The sequence below is a fragment of the Cheilinus undulatus genome, linkage group 3 (assembly GCF_018320785.1).
Source record: "Cheilinus undulatus linkage group 3, ASM1832078v1, whole genome shotgun sequence".
NCBI classification, from domain to species: Eukaryota; Metazoa; Chordata; class Actinopteri; order Labriformes; family Labridae; genus Cheilinus; species Cheilinus undulatus.
Window position 1 is genome coordinate 41050068 of NC_054867.1, and position 21575 is coordinate 41071642.

Sequence of the window (21575 nt, forward strand, 5' to 3'; positions counted from 1 at the left end):
AACGGCACACAGTGGGACGACTTCATAATTCTGTATGCTTTGTGAATCAGACCTTGAGACAGAACACAAAGAGGGAGCAAATGATGCACAATTTTGGAGCTATTTGCAAGCACAATCCAATTTTAGTGAATCATGGTCGGAGTTCCTTGCTGCCATGTTTTTATTTCACTTAAACAAGCAGAATCTCATTTCAAACATCAGTTTTCACATGGGAATTCTACCTAAACCTAGGCAATTATGACTTTTAGACAGTAGGAGAAACATTTCTCTCTGCAGAAAATTACAGAAATCAATTTTCTCTATTGATATTTACATGAATATGATATAAATGCAAATGCAGTTGTACACCCACACTATTCTCTGAATGAATGCATGATCAGAAACCTATTAAATCCATGCACTGTTGTCTTTACAACATCAGTTAAACATATGGTCCTCTGACATGATGTTTTACATCTACAGTGTGACCATCATTCTCATGAGACCTGAGCGAGTGTTGGCTGATGGTTGTCAGAGGGGCCTTAAGAGCTTCTTATGCCCTTGGTGCTTTATTATGATTATGTGGGTATGAGTAAGGCAGCCCGCTGTGTGTGAATCAGTGTGTGTCTATGTCTGTGTGTGATGAGGCAGAGGGAGAAAGAACAAAGAAACCTTTCAGCGGATTTTTGTTGACTCACCAATCTTTTCAGAGCACAGAGTACCCCAAAGAAGCAAAGATGCATTTGTGGATTTTCTAAAGTGCACAATGAAAATTTAATGTTGATTTTCTTACTCTGAATAGAGTCTACATATAGCTGCTCTCACTAAAGGAACACATTGCCATCAGGGGTCATAGAAACTGTGACAAGCCTGCAATAAATACCTTAAATTATAATTACTATAGTCTTCTTTGCATAAGCTGTTATTATGAAGAGTAGCCTAAAGTCACCTCCAAGTTTAGCTTAATAAAAACCCCTTAGTTCAACAACTTTACTCACTTTTTTAAATCTAACCATCTTTTTTCAGGGGAAATTATTATTAAGAAACATCTCCTTTCAAGAGAGACTTGGCAGGGACAGCAGCATAAAAAGTTTCACATAAGCAATCAGCAACACACCTTTATAAGCAAAAATGATATAGAGGCAGCTTTCAACACTATGGCATGTTCATGCACCTGTCAGATAATGTTTAAGCCAGTTGTATTAATTTTACTCTCAAATGGTTCAGCCCAAGACCCCCAAAATAAAGACCAAGGACCCCCACTGTACCTGAAGGTACTGTAGTTGAAACATAACTGAGCACAGCCATGCACAGTCGTCAATATTCTTAGATTTTAAGGACTTTTCAAAACATTACTGTTTTCAGGCAAATCTCATCAAATGACTGTGTTTTTATTTTTGATTGAACTATTTTTTATGCATTTAATTTCATAAAAATGTTTATAATATTAGTGCTGTTACTCGATTAAAAAATTACCAAGTTAATTACATCACTACGCTGTGATTAATCATGATTAACCACAGCTTTTTTTTTTAAATAGTTTAAGTATATGTATTCTTATAGATTATAGGTTTAAGCAAGCCAGAAGTTGTAGATGAGACTGAGGTCTTCTTTTTTGTCCTTTATGAGTTTTTCTTGATGGAAATTTCACATTCTTTTTCTCAAAGACTATCCATCTTCTTGTTGTCATAGATTTCAACATATGTTGTCAACCTAATTGTGAAATAACACTACAATTCCAAGATCTTTCCTGCTGCCAACTGCTCTGGTTGCCGGGCAACAGAATTGTTTAAGTAGTAGCATTAAAGTTATTCACACTAAGGGTGCTTTCACACCTGTTTGTTCATGTGCTCTGTTCCCATTCAGATGATAAAATAAGTGTTTGTAATTTTTCTTTTGGTTGTTTTGTTTGTGTTCACACTGTAATATTCCAAATTATGCAAAGCACACACAAAAGACTGGCTGTTTTTCAATCAATACTTCCCCACTTCACATGAAAACAAATGCCCTGTATGGCCTGCGAGTTAAATGTTGCACTCAAGATACATGTTAGCTAGTTAACCTTACTAATAGTGTTAGAGGAGGCTAGATATATAATAAAAAGAAGAAAATTTATTAGTAGTGAGAAACTTTATCTTTCAAGGTGGAATAAGAGATCGGAATTAGAGACAGCTGCAACCCCACTGCCATTCTTGATTTGTATCTAGTGGTACCATCTCTTTGTCCAGATACTGTTGTTGAATCACATAGATAAACATAAAGCACATTTAATGGGCTTCGTCCTTTTCTCAAGCTGGAAATTGAGAAAAGCTGAAGATGCCCTGTGAAGTAAGAGTTAGTACAAAGCTGAATCCAAAGCCATTAAAAAGCCTTATCACTGACTTTTCAAGTCACTAAAAGCTGCTGATGTTGATTTATGTCTTCATTGTCTCTGAGCTATATACAACACTATCTAATACTGGCAAGCATACTTGCCAGCGGGTGGCATATTTATTGAGAGAAAACAGCTTCATTTTTTTTGAGTGGATTAAGATATTGGAATTAAAGATAGCTGCAACCCCACCTCCACGGCCAGTGTCTCATAGTATCTGAGTATAAATATGGCTGGTGTTAAATTGCATTTTTCCTAAATGTTTCTTTTTTAAATGTTCATTAAAGATATAAGAGCTAGTTGTGATACTGGGTTGCATGGCAGCAGGGGTTAGCGCTGTTGCCTCACAGCAAGAAAGTTAGGGTTATAGTTAGGATTAGGGCCTTTCTGTGCAGAGTTTGCATGCCTACCCCATGCATGCATGGGGACTTCGGCTTCCTCCCACCACCAAAGACAAGCTCATTAGGTTAATTGGTGACTCTAAATTGGTCATAGATGTGAGTGTACATGTGCCAGGTTGTTTGTCTCTGTATGTCAGTCCTGTGATTGACATGCAGTCAGTCCAGGGTGTACCCTGTCTCTTGCCCAGTGATGGCTTGTATAGGCTCCAGCCCCCCATGACCCCAATAAGATAGAAAGTGGATGGATAGTTGTGATACTGTAATAATAAATTAACTGAGAAGTATTGTGAGTACATGGTGTTTTCAACACCATAGATAAGCGACTTAATGACACTTAGACGGTGCAGGTTCTCACAAATAAAATAAGTGTTGGCTGTGTAGTTATGCATGTGCAATAGCTGTTAGCTGTAAAGCTAAGATGTGAAGCAGTGAGCTCGTAGTGTTGTCTGAGTATTTCGCTCAGGCATGACATATCTTAAACTCTCGTCTAAGTCGGTACTGTCTTTGATGTTTTGAAAGTCAAAATAAGCCCATACATCTGCTTTGAATGCAGCAGAAGCTGCTCTGCTGGATAGGGATGAGCGACCGTCTCGCTCAGGCCGGTAGGCTCGCGTTATCTAGTTGTCTAAAGAGAGGAAATGAGGGGAGAGACAAACGACTGAATGTCTGCTGCCAAATAGCGATGGGGGATTGAAAGTATATCATACAGCCACCTCACCAACAAAGTGAATTATTGGTTAATAAAATATCGATACAGCAGAAATGATACAGTGCTTATAATAGTTTCTCATTTTTTTCAAACAGTGACTTTTTTCCTTTCTGTAGCTGTTGTCTTTTGCATATTCAAATAAAAAAGGCTTAATTTTCCCCATCGTTTAAGCAGAAGGGGATATGAATGTAATATTTCCATTCTAGGATAAGGTTTTGATTAAGACAGGGAAAGAAAAAAAGAATGGTTCATCTTTGTGGATACAGCACCCTGCCATGTAAGGTATCCTGAAATATGCAAACTGATGCATTAAAATTCATGCTGACTCAGTTTTCTGACGTTTGTGTTATTTTTCATCTTTCTCTACAGGTTCTCTATCGATCGAACCACAGACCAGGAGATGATCTTCCATATTGATCCCGATTCGGGTGCAATCACACTGGGCAAGATTTTAGACCGAGAGACGGCAGGCTGGCACAATATCACAGTGAGGGCTGTAGAAGCAGGTACATTGCTTTACGTTTTACCTTCAGCTTATCACACATTGGATTTGTACATCCTCATGCAGCTTGGGAAAGTTTGACTTTTTCACCTTGTCAAAATGTCTGAAAGTCTCAGTCAGCAAGAAAGCACTTTTAACACTGCTTAAATATTTGAAGAAAAACAAAGTAATTGAGACTTCTTGTGGCAATTTTAGTGCATGCATAACTGTAAATCTGAACATGTCGAATGGCATCAAGGTAACACTAACAACAGCTGTGATTTAACAAGTATTACGTCACCTTAATAATCTTCAGATCTGTTGTTAATCCTCTAAAATCTTAGAAGAAAGCTAAAGAAAAGGGCACCCTAAATAGCTCTAACATAGAACTCTAACCAACGATATATGAAGAAGATCCAATGCCAAATTTCTGAAATAAATAACTTTAAATTGCCGGCATGATCGCCAAGCTTTGTCTACACTCCTGCAGCGCCTGCCAGTGATGGAAACTGTACAAGTTGAATTAGCTGTCCAGTATTATCCGACTCCCACCAGGGGTGAAATGGGGTGACAGACAACCTCAAACTGCTGTGCATCATTAGCTACCAAAGCTTTTTGGCACATTTTCAGCTGCACACTGTTTGGGCTTTGAGCTTTGACACAGAAAGGGAGCAGAAAATAATGTACCATTTACAAGATTTTATTGTAAACAAACTATATCATTTGAGAACAAGACAGTGAGTGTGGTTGGATAAAAAATGATGAATAGCTCAATGAAAGCAACAGCAGATAGTCTAAATTGACAAAACACATAATTGATGGGATTTTTAATGGCATATTTTTGCAGAGTATAGCATGCAGTCTCATGGTTACAATCTAAACATTAAAGATACTGGGACAGTCAGCACACAAAATAGCCTTTTAATATCTGCTTATCTGGACAGAATATAACTATGGCACTAATATTGTTGCAAAACTATTTGCAAATGCGTACACAGATCTGTACACAAACCTGCAAATACTTAGATTTACAAATGCATGCACAGATCTGTAAATGCGTACAAAGATGTGCATATCTGTAAAAGATTTGCACATTTGTTCTAAGATCCACAAACGTGTGGACATATCTGCAAATGTGAAGACCAATTTGTAATAGTTAGCTTAGTTTATTTTGGCTCTTTATTGCTCCAAGATGTCAAATACTCACAAGCCAAAGTGTGCCTCTCAAATGGCCAAAGGTACACACGTGACTTTAGTGACACTTCTGCCGTGCACTGTCTGCAAATGTGTACTCAGATCTGTAAGTTTAGAGGAACTGGGTTTTGTTGCCCTCAGTGCAGGCTCTCAGGCAAGGCTGTCTGGCCTCTTAGCATATGCATCACATGGACCAGTATTCAATGTTAAGTTGAGCAATAGTTTAGACTTAAGTTAACAATAGAAATTGTTCTACACATTTGCAGATCTGTACACACATTTGCAGATCTAGGCATGCATCTAAAGATCTGTACATGCAGTTGCAGATCAGTACATGCATTTGTGAATTTGTGCATGCATTTGCAAATCTATCTGCACATTTGCAGATTTGTGTACAGATCTGGAATGCATTTGTAAATGCTGGTGATAATATTTCTGGTAATAAGGATTACTAGGATGTATTGGCCATAGGTTTAGAGGCTAGCTGTGCCTCTTTAACAGCTTTTCTCTCTCATTTTGCCATCAAATGCCTCTAAAGGACATGGAGATATACTACTTAATAAATACACCTTGTTGAGTACTGGTAAGATTGAAATGAAAATTCAAGATGATGAGTTAGGAGGAAGTTGTGATGTGTCGTTCATGGATTTGTCAGCTTTATGTCAGCTTTTCAAATTTATTTATATGGCAGGTTTTAAAACAACATAAGCCAACCAAAGAGCCTCACAAACAAAACAAGATTAAATGAACTTAAGAGTAGAATAAACAGAGTCAGTAAAGAGACAGTAACACTGAGTAATGTTAACATAAGGGCATAAAAAGACAGTCAGTGGCCAAGGAAAAAAGATGGGCTTTTAGAAAGTAAGTTGGCACAGCTAATGTTAAGAAGTAGTTGGTTCCCTAGATGGGGGCCTGCAACTGAAAAAGCATGGTTAACTCAGAGTTTACTCTGAGTCTGAGGGATATCAATCCAAAGCTTTTAAAACAGGTAACAAAATTTAAATAATTATTCTTAAACTGACAGAGTCAGTGGAGGGAGGAGAGCATGGGATAATGTGTTCATGGTACCTGTTACAAATCTGGCAGCAGCGCTCTGTACTGCAGATTTGAGAGGGAGGACTGGCAGCTGCCTCTTTTTCTGAATAACAGGAGCCAGCTTCTGTTTGAGATTTTTCTTTTCATTATTATTGTTGTTTTAAAGATAGAAAAAAGTCAACATGGTACCAAATTAAGATATTTAGGAGCTGAATGACCGGTTCTTAGTTTTGAGCTGGGACAAATGATCCAAATCTCTAAAAAATGCCACCATCCTCATCTCTCTGTGATTCATACATAAAGTCATGCCTTCATTTACCACTGGAATACTGCAGATCATGTACATGTAGGTTGATTGGGCATTCAATATATTGTGTCTACACAACAAATCCAGTCCAAATGAAGACATCCCAGACCGTGTCTGCTTGTAGTCTGAACCATTGAATCAAACCATTTTCAACACATTGAGGTGCATCCACACAATGGAAATCCCTGTTAATAAACTGTATAATGGTGTGTGATACATTTAACTGTTTTAAAAAAAGCAGAATGACTTGTTCAAATTTTAAACCAGAGGTGATCGTGCATTTGCAGCAGCAGCTCCTAAACTTTGGAACAATCTTCCTGGTAACATCAGGTCTGCCGAATCTGTACTCTCTTTTAAAAAGCTGCTAAAAACTCATTTTTATAGACTGGCTTTTTCATAATCTCTACCCCACTTTGTTTCACTTTTGTGTGTAGGTACATGTGTTGCAATTGATCATTCAGTATGTTGTGTTGCTTATTGGGGGTATGTTTGTTATGTTGTTTGCTTATCTGGGTTTTGTGAAGCACGTTGTAACTGTGTGTTTTAAAAAGTGCTCTATAAATAAAGTTATTATTAGTATTATTAAAAATGTACAGGTCAAAATCAGTGTAGAGATAAGAGGTACTGCTTTGTTTGGAGGGGTCCCCAAAATCCACACCAACCTAAAAATCTTTCTGCAGACTTTAAAGGTGGGAATGAGTGATGTTTATGGTATTGGTTGGAACTAAAACTACATCCTGGATACTGGAGAGCCAGTTTGGATAAATGAATGTAGGAATAACAACAGTTGGCAGTTTAAATCACATTTTCTGTTAGTTTGCTGCATAATCACTGCTGACCCATTCAGAGAAATGTTGTAGTAAACATGTATTCTTCTCACTATCAAAGTACATTTGGCCTTGAACAAGAGGGGAAAAACAAAACTATTCCAGCCTTCACCCTGTGGCGCATGATTATGCCATCATTTTTACAGTTTTACTCAAAATACCTGATTTTAGATGCGTTTTCAGGTCCAGATAAGCCTAAGTGACCCTGGATCAAAATGAAACTGTAATGGCGCTTGGAAATTGGGCTCTTAATATTTTTCGAATGGTTTTTCTCTGAGCCAAATAAAATCAACTCAGTGTTTGGGGCTGAATTAGTTTAAAGCTGGGATTTGTCAGTTCATATTATGTTTAATGGATTTTCTGTGGTCTGGTCCCAATAGCTCTGATGAAGATGGATAAACTTGCCTTCTTTTTCAATCTTAAAGTTAGGGAATAGCTTTTTTAAGCACATCTGTGTTTGTAGCTTGTTAGATCCTGTTTTAGTGAAATGGTTTTGATGCTCTGCTACCAATTTCTTTTACCACAGACTTGCTGTTTCTTTTTTCTCATCTAACTGTTGCTCCAGTGTTTCTTTGGTGATGTTTAAACCCTGACAGTTGTCAGTGTGATCATACTATTAGATATTATTTTGGTCACCATACAAAATAGCCATTTTCATTCTCTCCAGCCCTAAAGCATGAAGGAATCAGTGAAACTGGAAACATCCTGAGCTATGTGACTGTACCATATCCAGCTTCCATTTTCTGTGACTCCATTTGGATACCAAGTGTTAATCATTGATGTTTTATGTGGACAGACTGTCATGTATACTAAAACAGTTTCATACCTGATAGCTCACTTATTTTGTCGCGTCTATTTTTTTCTTTTTTTTTTTCTTTTTTTTCTTTTATAACAAAAATAGGAGAGAAAATAAGGAACTGTCTGCCAAGCAGGAGCCACCCTGATTGCTCACAGAAGGAGCCAGCTTTTACCATCCTCTCATGTCAGGGGTCCTGGGCAGGATCAAAGTACACTTGGGTCCAGCCCTTGAGTCCAGTTTGGTCAGTGTGGATGCACGTATGAACCACCAGGCCAAATTTCAGTTCATGAGAAACATCACTAACTTTACAAAATTAAGCTTCACATAATGGAAAATGAGGCAGTGAGGGAGTGTTGGTTGAATGAGCCACACCCGCTCACAGTTCTCTCAGTTTTTAAAGAAATACTCCAACCCAAATAGAGGACTCATTTGTCTGCTCTTCTGGACCCCCCTGGATGGACTACATACTTTTGTAACCACATTGATTTGGCATTTTAACACTAGTGCAGCCTGGACAGCATAAAGGACTGCCCCATCAAATGGGAGAACAGTGTTACCTCCCATAATGATGCATTCAGTCAAATGACCAGCTGTTTATTTGCATCTGAGGCAGGGAAGTCAGTTCTGATCTAAAGTATTCAGTGGAGTCTCATTGTTTATGCACAGTGTAAATGCCAATACTTAAGTGCTGTTCACTTGTTATCACATCAAAGGGGATGGATGTAATGCAAGGTGTAAACAGCTTAATAGAGGAACATCAGAGTCAGCATGCAATTTAGTCTCACTACTTTTCTAAGCAGTTTAAAAGTCTCACAGTTGTTGCGATTTTCACTCAAAGAGAGGGCCTTAATGCACCTCAAGGAAATTTACTGGAAGATAGGCAGGGAAAATGACAACCCTCAGTTTTACCTGTACAACAGTGGGTGTTGAAGAGAGCCACGCATCTTCTTTTTGCCACCTCTTGCTAGTGTTCCAGGTGTTTCTGCAGTACCCTCAATCAACACAAAATACAGATCAAAGCTGGACATTGAATATGAACCTAGAGTGGTCATCTCACAGCTGCAGACCAGACTGGGAAAACATCTGTTACACAAAAAAGCCCAAAGTAGTCACTGGAATTATTACAGGGCTGGAAGTGTAATCTTAAAGAAACTTTTCACCATTTTTATTTCACTTTTATCTTTAAGGAATTGTCAAATGTAAGATGGGTTTAAAAAAAAAATCTGTTTAAGCAATGACTTCTGTTACATATTAAACATTTTGTAATTTTATGTTGCAGTGCAGTTTTAATTGCTTGTACTGTAAAAGCAACTGCAGGGTTTCCTCCAGGATTTTTTGAAACAGTGGGGGAGGGCTTTGCCTACCCCCCCGACCCCTGAAATTTTAACATAACATACATTAGCCCGACTTTTACAAAATAGAAAAACCATTAGGCTGTGAACTAAAAATTGAAGATGAATATTCCAAAGCTGTCAAAATAATCATCATACAAGATCATACAAATGACAACAGCCTGGGGATATGATTTGAATGAAAGACTCCTAAAGTGGGATTCTGCTTACGTCCCCTTATTTCATCTACAGGAGCCACAGGTAAGCCTCAGCCTTTAAAAGTTATTCACGATAACTTATAAACATTTATCACTCATGTATTCAACAAGCTAACGTTAGTTCGTTCATGCTTGTTGTCAGACCGACCCGCACTCACGGACGGAAACGAAACTAAAGTTCCACCGGAGTTTTTGCAACAACAAGCTATTTTAAGATTGCTAGCGACTCACCTCCATCATGAGACACGGTTGATGATGAATATATCTAAACAGGTTTACAGCTAATTATCAGATTATAATCAGGGAAGTACTAAACTAAAAGAAATCAAAGTTTATCAGCATCCTGTGTGATGACAGACAGGAAGTTGAGACACTGGTGTTGGTTTTTCAAAATTAAGTTACAGAGCAGTGTGTAACATTTCATGATTACAATTTCAAACTCCTATTATGGTTCGTAAATGTGCGCAGATATAGACTATATGTTTATATGGATCCATTCATACAATATAATTTACATTTTTAACATCTGAAAAAAAAGATCATAATTGTGAAGGCATGGTGGCTTTTATTTTGGTGTGGCAGTGCACCACAATCAATTACATGTAGCGGAAACCCTGAGCTGTTCTTTCTTTTTTCCTTTTTTCTTTCTTTCTTTCTTCCTTTCTTACAAAATGCACAGAAGAAAAAAGTCATCCATGTAGAGTGCATCATGGTAAATGATCTGATATCAGGTAATGCTGATTTGCGTAATCTTCCCTGGACTCTGGACCTTGGTAGAAATGCAGACAACAGTGGGTCACATGAGCCATTTAGTTCCTTAAAGAGAAGTTATTATTTTGACTGAAGAGCCGTTCATATCTTCAACTTTCCAGTGTTAACACACATTAATTCCAAAGGAAAAAAGGGTAAAGATTCATTTCATACTTTGCCAAAGAGGCAAACATTACTACCGTCCAATTTAAACCTCATTTCATTCCAAGTTTTCTAGTTCACAGACTCAGATAATGTTTGATTATGGCTGATTAAACACTCTGAGGTTCGTTTTTGACAGAATTTCAAACTCCTTTTTGTTACTCTCTCGAATGACAAGAATTCACTTGGCTGTAGCTTTGGACAGGGGTTGGCAGAAAAGTTTGGGGACCACTGGTGAGCAGCATTGGAGGAAACTAAAACATGCATACCCCTATTTAAATGGTCAAAGTCTGGTGCACACTCAGATACTTTTAAAGTTGTACCTGATTTTCTAAATGTTAGAGGACAGTTAATTTGTTCTCATAGAGTAAAGTGATCGCTGTTGGGTAGTGCTATTTTTTAAAGCCGGGCGTACACTCTGCCAATTTCATCTGATTCAGCCACAAATTTTAAGTTGCACGACTCACTAGGAAGTCACTTCCACTTTGATCGTGCTGTGTACAGGAGATTAGCACAGCTGACTATGGCCCAACCAGGTGCTCCCAACTGGTTGGTTGGATTTCTGTCATGTTTGATGTTTTGGTCATATGACTCCAGAAGCTCCTACAGTGAGAGCAGAGCCACAAGCAGAATCCTCAACTTTGGGGTATTTCTTCCTTTGTAAACGGTCAGACAGCTTCTTAATCATGAAAACAGAAGGAATGATTTTCTAATAACCCCCAAACCCCACTATATAATAATAATGATAATATTTATAGAGCACTTTTAAAAACAAGGGTTTACAAAGTGCTTTGACATGGTTAGCAACAAGAACAAAGCAATTAACAAAAGACAGAGACAACAGAACAATGACACCCAGAAACATCAACAGAACCCAACAGTTTAAGAACAGAAAACCTGATCAAGATAATAAACTAATAGCATCAGAACCTAGATGTCACAGATACCAAGTAAACCACGAGATCATAATATCATTAGTGTGCAGGCATTTTAACCATAGAACCGAAAACATCAATGATCAGTAGAGCACAGGCATCATAGGTACCATAAAAACAATAAAAACATAGGAACCCAGGCAACACAGGAAACCAACTACACTGGTTAAGAACAAGAGGACCAAAATGCAAGAGTGAGCCGTTAAAAGGGGCATGAAGAGGTAAAAAAAGAATGAGAGAAATAAGAACATTAAACGGAAGGTTAAAGCAATCAGACGTGATAAGAGAAGCAGAACAAGAGCCAGTTAAAATGGTAAATTTGCAATGAAGGGGGAAAAAATCTGTTAACGATAAAGCTCTATACAAATGAGGCATTAAAACTGATCATTTAAGAGCAAAAGCAGAAAGAGAGCAAACAAAATGGACAGAAACATTAAAAGGGTGAGGTAAAAAAATAAAATGAAATAAAAGAAGAGTAAAAATAGGAATAAATCTGTTAAAAGATTAGAACTGGATTAAAACATTAGAACCAATTAAGACGACATCACATAAAAGCAAGTTTGTAAAAAATGCATTTTAAAACGTGATTTAAAAGAACCGACTGATTCTGCATGCCTTATCTCCTCAGGTGGGTCGTTCCAAAGTTGAGGAGCCCTGATGGAAAATGTTCGATCACCTTTAGTCCTAAGTCTCGACTTTGGAACAACCAGGAGGTTCCCAACTGAGGATCTAAGGCTGCGGGCTGGGACATATAAGATTAAAAGTTCTATTATATATTTTGGAGCCAGACCCTTTAGTGCCTTAAAAGTAATAATCTTAAAGTCAATTCTAAAACTAATGGGTAGCCAGTGTGAGGATGCTAAAATCGGGGTGATGTGATGTCGTCTGCTACAACCGGTTAGAAGCCTAGCTGCTGCCTTTTGTACCAGTTGAAGGTGACTATAATAAATGAAACAAACGAGCACGAAATATTCTTACCCACAGACCTGCCATTGACACGGATGGTGATGCTGTTTGTGTGTGGGATAGAGAGAGAGCTGGAGGAGAGAGAGAGCGAGAATGACTGCATGACTTCATCCTCAGTGTGAGACTTTTTCAAAGGAAGCTCTGCAGATTTTTTCCACAGTCCGTCCCGACTTTACCCGAACAGCTTGAGCACTCAGGCAGAGCTCGACCATCAGACCGTATCGTGTGAGCACATATGTTGTGCGCGATGGTCGTGCGTTGAAAGCGACGGGCGTCAGTCACATAGTATGAGCTGACATTCTGCCATGACTGTCATAAAGTTGGCTCGATATCACACAGTGTATGCCTGGCTTAACTCGTAAGATTGCTGTGTTACCTACTTCTAGAACTAACGTGATAGAGGAATTTTGCTTTACCAAATTAAAAAAATCCCTTTAACCCCTCATTCTGCTTGTCGGTTGTTAAAATGACATATAACGACGTAACATCTGCCTTTAAATGTGCTGACTCTTCTGTCAGTGTACAGCCTAATTTACAGCCCATAATATGTAACTCTACAGCCTGATAACACCATAAACAGAAGTAAAAAACTTTTACAGCTCTTTAATATGCTCACAGTCTAACAACAAACTGGGCAGATGCATAAAGAATCACACAAATCCTGTGTGTAATAACAGCTGCACAGCTGATGCAGTGAAAACAAGACAGGAGCTTCTAAACTTATGTTTAACATGTTGCTGATATTGCTGATTTTTTATCCAAAAATCCAGCATGAAGAGGATAATTCTGCAGTATAATGCTGTCCTCTCTGCCGATGTAAGATAGCAGCGATGCACACTGGCACCGAGTGTTTACCTTCCGCTGGCATGTCACCATGTACAGACAGGAAGAAAGAAGGGCAAACAGTGCGGATGCTTCCAGGGGCTTCTTTTTTCTCTCTCGCTTTCTCTCTTTTTTTTTTTTCTTCTTTTTTGTAGCCAGAAGAGAAAGGAATTTCAGGATTTTTTTTCAGTAATGGATTACTTTATTAAAAATAACAGATAACTTCAATTGAAAAACTAACTCGTTACGTTCCTTGTTACAGCAAATAAGTAATCTGAGTACTCTAACGGATTACTCTGTAATGTGTTAACCCCAACACTGATGGTGTGCAATGAGATAAGCAACAAAGCACACCACATAAGGGATTCATTCACCAACAATCAGAGTTTCCACTCTTTAAATTCAAAATCTTGTGTGGTCAAATGCAACTTTAGAGTACACAGGCTAAATATAGCTGTTAGGTACCAGCTACGTCCATCACAATAGCAATTTTGATCCATATGTGATTGCCAGTGAAATTGTGTTATGTTTCACCAGACACGTATAAACATAGCCACAAATCAACAAGTTTATCCTCCATTTCTGATGTCCTTCTAACTTTATGCTTTGGGTTTACCATCACTGCAATGGCTGTGTTTGTTGTACTTCCTCCCCCAGTCAGCTTGCTACCTGACTGGCTACTGTTCCATTCATGTAATAATCCTGCTCATGCCTGCTCTGCTGACCTCAGTGTCCACCCCCCTCCACATACACACAGCCAAATTTCTGATCATAAATACTGAACATTGGTGTTATCTATGATTTCAAGTCAGAGTGGCTCATTTCGTCTTCTGAGCAGATTGGAGAGGGAAGGATCACTCTTCACACAAAACACAGAAAAATCTGGCAAGATAATCTTTGGAGCCATCTGATAACCCTGTCTCTGCTGACTTTGGTCAGATGGGGGATGTCAGGCCCAAAATCAGCAGGATTATCTTGTGGTCTGTACCCTGCTTTAGATTCTACTTTAGTTGTCATATTTTTATGCCCAGTTAGCTCTAGTAATTACTTCAAATTGTGTTTGTATTCTCTTCACTGCATTGTTTCACATATCTTTTTAATACATTGCTCAACTTTACAGACAGAAGAACTGGTCAGCAAAAAAGTTGCACTGACCCAGACTCCATGTATACTGTCAACCCATTAAGGCCATTTAAAGTCCTTGTTGCTATCCATCAATGCACACTGTCATCTCTCTGATACCACGGGGGGGAAAGACAGTCATCTTTTTATCGCTTGTCTCAGAGCTGACAAACAAATCACTGCAAAAGAAAGAAGAGCTTACATATTCTCATCTCATTGGGTCCTTTTGTCATTGCAGAGAAAATGAAGAAAGTAATAACTTTGGGGAGCTGGGAAGTTATTACTATACCATTAGAAGTAAACTTGAGAAAGGAGGAGGCCTGGTGTTCCCCTCTTTTTCAATCTCATACAGATGAAGTGCTTTTGGGATTGCAGTGAAAGCAGCGGAGATTGCATTCTGCATCTAAACCGGTAACCAACGTCACGCACAAAGGGGGGGGGGGAAGAAAAGATGGCACATAAATAAAACTGATTTAAAATGTCCTCATATTTGTTCCTCTCTCATAAAGCCTCCCACTGTGATTACTCCAATAATCAATATGGCCTAAACTGAATCGTAAGCAGTCTCACCCACCACAGACATTAAGAAAAAATTAGAGTCTGTTTTCTTCGTTCTGTAATTCCCAGAGCAATTTGAGCGCCTTTGTGCTCTGCCTCTTTGTGCTTGGCGTTATGTCATAGTCACATTTTAATGTTAATTGAACATTTAAAGCGGCCCGAGCCCTTCCCATATCAGACGTAAACACATGGCTGCACTTGATAGATAAAGCCTCTCATATTGCCTTCTAAAAAAAACATCCAGATGGACAGAGTCAGTGGTCAACACCATCAAATTTCCTATCAAGAATGATTTTTTTTTTTGTTGCCTGTTAGTCCTGAGAGCTCAGGCCAGAGACAAAAAGAGGAGAAAATCAAGACAGGGAGGGAGACGAGCCACAAGAGAGATGTTAAAGAGGGAGGATGAGACTTGTGAAGCAGCTAGATAGAGTTTTTTAAGGAAAGACTTCATTTTCTACATAATGATTTTGTTCTTTTTTCCCCTTCGGTCCCTGTGCTCGTTAAGGCTGCAGAGCCACAAGGTCAACCTGTCTGCACACATTGTTAGAACCAGATCTTTGTGGCTCATCCCTTAATTATTCCCTCAGTCCATTACTAACCTTTGAACTTCCGTATTGCCACTTTATCAGTATTGGACAAGTGACAACAGCTCTCTAACACGCTCTGAATCCGTGCCCCGGGATTAACCTCGGCTGCAAAACTGCAAGCAACACACTAAATGTCGATTACCCCGCATGTGACTATAGACTGAGCAAAGCTGTTTTAGGTCAAGTGTAACTGTGAGCAGACTGTTCTGTGATGATACCCGACCAATCAGGCACAAATACACATGCACACACCTCAGGGCTACACATGCTCCGAGGCATCTAATTTCAAAGTCAGCTGCATGCAAATTCAGTCAACAAGCCTAAAGGGAGGGAAGACTCTCAAACAGTCTAAATTAAGAACTATTTATTGAACACATTCAAACATTGGATCACAGTCAGTTCAAATACATTCACACTAAGGTCAAAATAGGGTTACAGCTTGATCGGGCCATTTAGTCAGACAGCTGTCCTTGTCTTGGAGTAAAAGCACCATTGGAGAATCAATTTATTGGTCCATGATCTGGAGTTTTAATGCTAGCCTCCTGGCAAACATTTGCCTCATTTTGTTGCTGAAAACTTCAACTCTAATTTCCAAAAAGTGGGGGCGCTGTGTATGATGTAGATAAAAGCAGAATGCAATGATGCGCACATCTCATAAACCCATATTTTACTCAAATAGAACATAAACAACATATCATATGTTGTTGAAACTGAGCCATTTGAACCAAGAGACTGACAAGTTTTTACTCTGGTCACCATCAAAACTTAAAGGTGGAGTGTGTGATATTCAGCCTTGCAGCATTAAGCAATAAGTGTTTGATCACCTGAAAACGTTTTATTTATTCATTATTATTATTTTTTTTAAACTCAGAATAAGCCTTTTATTCATAACCACCATCTTTGATTTTTGCGTTTTACATTTTTCTATGGCACCAAAGAAAGGAACAAAATAACAGATGCACATTTCTTAAAATTTCTCCGGTTGCCACAGTCTCAACCAGAGAAATCAACATCTAGAGCAATCTAGAACTGACTGTTAGATGTTGCTGATATTCCCAGTTTTACACACTGCACCTTTAAATTGAGTTGTTTTCTGATGGTCTCAAAAAATCTAGATAACGTCATAAAAATAAAATGTATTCAAAATACTTTCTTCCAAGATATGGTAAATGGACTTGAGCTTGTATAGCTTTTCTAGTCTTCTAACTACTCAAAGCGCTTTTACACCGCAAGTCACTCCTACCCCTTCACACTCTTTCACTCACCGATGGCGGAGGTTGCAATGAAAAATTGGCCGTCAGTGTTAGCTAATCCAATTCAAACACATGGAAACACATTTACCCACCACCAACGAAGCAGTGGGAGCAAATTGGGGCTAAGTGTCTCACCAAGGACACATGTGACATGTGACTGCAGGAGCTGGGGATCGAACCCATAACCTTCCCAATGCAGACAACCAACGCTACCTACTGAGCCACAGTCGCCCCAATCCAATATCAGGATAGATAAGTCAAAATCTCAAGAAACAACCAGAATTTACTCCTTGTCCCACAAACTTGAGGAAAATAAAATACATAGATTTATGCCTGCTTAAGGCATCCTGTACTTTATCAGGTCCACAGCTCTTCATGCTTCCATCTGCTGAGAAACTTTATGGAGATACCGATTTTCTTCTCCATCAGGATTTGGCAACTGCACACAGTGAAGCTAAAACTACCAGAAACTGATTTCCTGACCATAGTGGTACTGTGTTTGACTGGCAAGCCCACTGGCCTGACCTGCACCCTGGAAATGTAAAGATTAAGATGTGAGACAACAGACTCAACAATACAGACAAGCTTAAGACTGCTATCAGAGCAGCATGGGCTTCAGCAGTGCCACGGACTGATTGGCTCCATGCCACTTCAAACTGATGAAGTAATTTATGTAAAAGAAGCTCCAACCAATCATTGAGTGCACAAATGAGCATTATTCCCCTGCAGGTCAGCATTTCTGTATTATAAATCCTTTTTGGGGCTGATGTTTGTGATATTCTAATATTTTCAGATAGTGGATTTTATTTTTATTTTTTGTGAGCTGTAAGCCTTTTCTACTTCCTCTAGTGTGCTTTTTTCCGTTAGAGCCTGATGTACATTGTTTCTGATAACAGCAATATAAAAACCCGATATCATTTGTGTTTCTGCCTTTTAATGTGTATTTAGTGCCCACTTCTGATGCTACTAAATATAATAGAATTAATCAGCAGAGCTGCACTACAACCACTGTTGAACTACTTCAGTATTTCTAACTGAATGTGCAAGGCAGAACCTTTATACATTACGTTAGCCCTTCTGACACCCTCTACTTCTCTTTTTGATCCTCTATATGTTAACAGCCCTGCAGTCTCATGCCCTTGTATGGATATTTAAGAGACATATTTCTATGTTGATTAGTAAAAGCATGCACAAGCATGCTGCTTTCAAGGACAGGGCATTCATTGAATACAAAATACAACTGAGTTGTTTGAAACACACTATGAACCTGGCAAATGTTGTTCCTAGGTATTTTCTTAAGAACAATTTGAAGAAATATCCTGGTGAATGAGGCCCATTGTCTCTGTTAAAGACGGAACAACCTTGAATCTGTTGAACCTCTCCATTTAAGACAGCACTGAAACTCCAGAGTACATAAGGTGTGTTTAGCTGCTCTGTCACTAGCTGTGGTACTCTTGCTTCTTGACAGTTTCCTCCATAGAAACATATCAGGGTAAGTTAGAGTGACATATAATTTTCTAAAACTGATAGCAAATATGATATCACCATGGAAAACTGTTTTCTTACCCAGACAGGTAGATGGAAAAAAGGGCATCACCCTGAGGGCAAAAAGATACAGAAGCAGCTGGAAAGTCTTTATCTCTTGCACTGTTGCAGGGAAGAGACATTTTCTACAGCATAACTTTTCTCATTTACTGTCTGACGAACAAATGCACACTGTTTGATTTTTTTTTTTTTAAGGCGTTGGAACATTATTCTCTCTGACTCCAAATGAATCACACACTTGTTGCAGCATTGTGTTGGGAGATAAGCTTCTCTCTTCAATCAAAGTTGGGAAATGCAAAAGGAAAATGCAGCAAAAATAGCATTTCCTCTGCATGGTGCAATATGTTGTTAACATTAAAGGAAAATTTGAGAGAAACTACAGGACAAAAGGAAGTTATTTTATCTCTTCATACAGCAGCATAGAGGCTTTGGATGAAGGATGCTCTGTTTGTGTGGGTGCATTGTAGTGAAAAGCACATCTGTCAACAAGAGCAGGGAGACATAATGACGTGTAATCAGGGACCAGAGGCTGTGACCTGACTGATCTGTCCTGCTGGTCTTTCCTGTTACATAATCACTCACATGCCCTTACAGTCAGTGTAGCTGCAGAGAAGACAGAGAATACTGAATTGTTTTATGTTCCACATTTGCCAGATTATCATAATTAATTTGTCCAATTGTAGCCATGAATAGTGCATGAAGACTGTCCGAGAAATGCTCAGCACTCAAGGCCATAGAGCTGCTAACTTGTATTGTGTTAGTCTCAGATTATTAAGATGAATGGTTACATAAACATTCGTCATCAGGTCTTTGTAAATGGGTCATTTGTTGGTTTCACAGAGATAAATATGGAGTCAGCATGTTGCTAGATTGCTTCATATCTGCCTATTAATGACTGGGACTCTATTTAGGGGATTTTAATGGTAAAGCACCACAACTGGAGTTCAGCATACTCATAACCACATCATTGCACTTATTAGCCATGCTTATTTGCTTGTCATTTAATCTAATGTCTCTCTGATGTGTTGTGGTTTTAGACCTGTACTAATTAGTCAAGTGGATGGATGTTAGCTAACATGACATGCTGTTTAACTCCTTTTCACAAGATGCTTTTAGAATGTGATATTTGTGTTGAGGTGGCAAATAAATGCTTATTTTTACTTACTTTACATAAACTATATGGACAAAAGTATCCAGAAGATTACACCAACAGGGACTGTAATAACATTGTATTCATATACATGTGCTTTAATATGAAGTCAGTCCCCCTTTTGAAGCCTTTGCAGCCTCCACGCTTCTTGTTTCCTTTGAGAGCAGTGGTTCTCAAATGGTGTGGCAAGGCACACAGGTGTGCTTTAAGCTAAGTCTTGATGTGTCTTTGCAAATTGTAAAACTATACATTATGACTACAACTGTGAAACTGCACTATACTTTAAAGTGGCTATTTTGCATGGATATAAATATGGTGTGCCTTGCAGCTTTGGCTTGACATTGGGTGTGCTGTGAGTGAAAAAAATTTGAAAACCATTGCTGTAGCGCATTTATGAGGTCAGGCACTGATGTTGGATAAGAAGGCCTGGCTTTCAATCTCTGGGCCCTCTGTCAGGGGTCTGTGTGGGCCAGTCAAGTTCTTCCACACAAGACTCATCAAACCACGTCTTTAAAGTCCTAGCTTTGTGCACTGGGGCACAGTCATGTTGGATAAGAAAAGGGCCTTCCTCAAACTGTTGCCACAAAGTTGCAAGCATTGTCCAAAATGTCCTGGTATGCTGAAGAATTAAGATTGCCCTTCACTGGAGATAAGGGGTCTGGCCCAAACCCTGAGGAATAACCCTTCGCCACCAAACTTCACAGTTGGAACAATGAAGTCAGGCAGGTAACGTTCGCCCACGTGCCAAATACTCCTGTTCATAATTTCCCTGTGGTAATCTTTGTAGTGCACATTTTGTGCATGGAAGTTTAGAAAGCTTGAAATGCCTGTATTGGATGCCTGCAAAACATTTTATGAAGCATAGAACACATTTTTCATAGCAACATCTTATTTGCTATAGAAGCTAATGCTGAATAGGCTAATGCTAGCAAATGCCTGTATTACAGTTTAAAATGTGACCCTGTTTACTGGTAACACTTGACTTATTGAGATGTCAAAACCAATAAGATTATTCAGAAAGAATGGATGTCTTTGTGTAGTCCAGTGCTTCCCAAAGTGTGGGCCGCGGCCCATCAGTGGTCCCCAGAGGTTCTATAGGTGAGTTCACTGCTAATAACTAAAAATCATAGAAGTTTAAAACAACAAAATCTGTTTTAAATTATCATAAAGTACTTGTCTGATGTATGCAGTCAGTGTATTGGTTTAACTAGTGTTGGATTAACTGGAGATGCTTTGTTAAACATTCTACTGTGCCTCTCATATTCCAATTTTAAGAACTCATATGTGTCTTTGGGGTCATTAATGTGACTTAGGAAGAGTTTACTGGTCCTCGAGGTACATTTAAAGAAATAGATATCAGAGAAGAAAATTTACGGGACCTTGCAGATACCTTATTCAAACACAATAAATGGCAATGACCCACTAATCATACTTTTTTTAAATACTTCACATTTTTTAAAAAAATCTAATAAAATAAAGGTAAATATCTGAGAATCTTCTCTTGGTTGTACAAAGGTTTTGGTGGGCCACATAGATTCTCAGGACTTAAATGGGTCACATCATAATGAAATTTGGTTGTCAGTTGAGCGTATTTTAACATAGTTTGACAGGCTTCACTAGTTCCTCTGTTAGATGAGCATCACAGAGGTCAGTCACTAAGAATGGTGTTAGTTTGGCAAAGCCTTTTTTCTACTTTGTCTTACCTTTATGGGTCACAAATACAACTGCTTGTTGACTAAAATGCATTAAAGCCTAACATCAGGGCCATGAGTAACTAGTAGTCATGTGTCTGCAAAAAGTCTGTTTCAATATTTGGTTATTATCCGTTAGTTTCCAGAAAGTTGGCAGAAATAAAGACAGATGATCAGGCAGGAGGCTTCATCCATATCCCTATCAAATTTAGAGCATAAACAAGCCTCAGGATTCAAAGGGTTGACTTGTCTTTTTATTGATAGTATAAAAGAATACAGTGACTTATCATATTCTGTTTTCAGCGTTGGACTTCCCTTTGTGTACTCAGGGATGGTTTTTGGATGACCTCCAAAACTTTTTCAAAGATAATGAAAATCTATA

General features: G+C 38.6%; 1 protein-coding gene across 1 annotated transcript in view; it reads left to right on the plus strand.

Annotated features, from left to right (window-relative positions):
• Window positions 1–21575, plus strand: part of LOC121507014 (cadherin-22-like) — a 184413-nt gene that overhangs the window by 81519 nt on the left and 81319 nt on the right. Inside the window, exon 7 of the mRNA XM_041783121.1 lies at window positions 3830–3966. Within this exon, the coding sequence (XP_041639055.1) occupies window positions 3830–3966 (137 nt within the window). The remainder of the gene's footprint in view (window positions 1–3829; window positions 3967–21575) is intronic.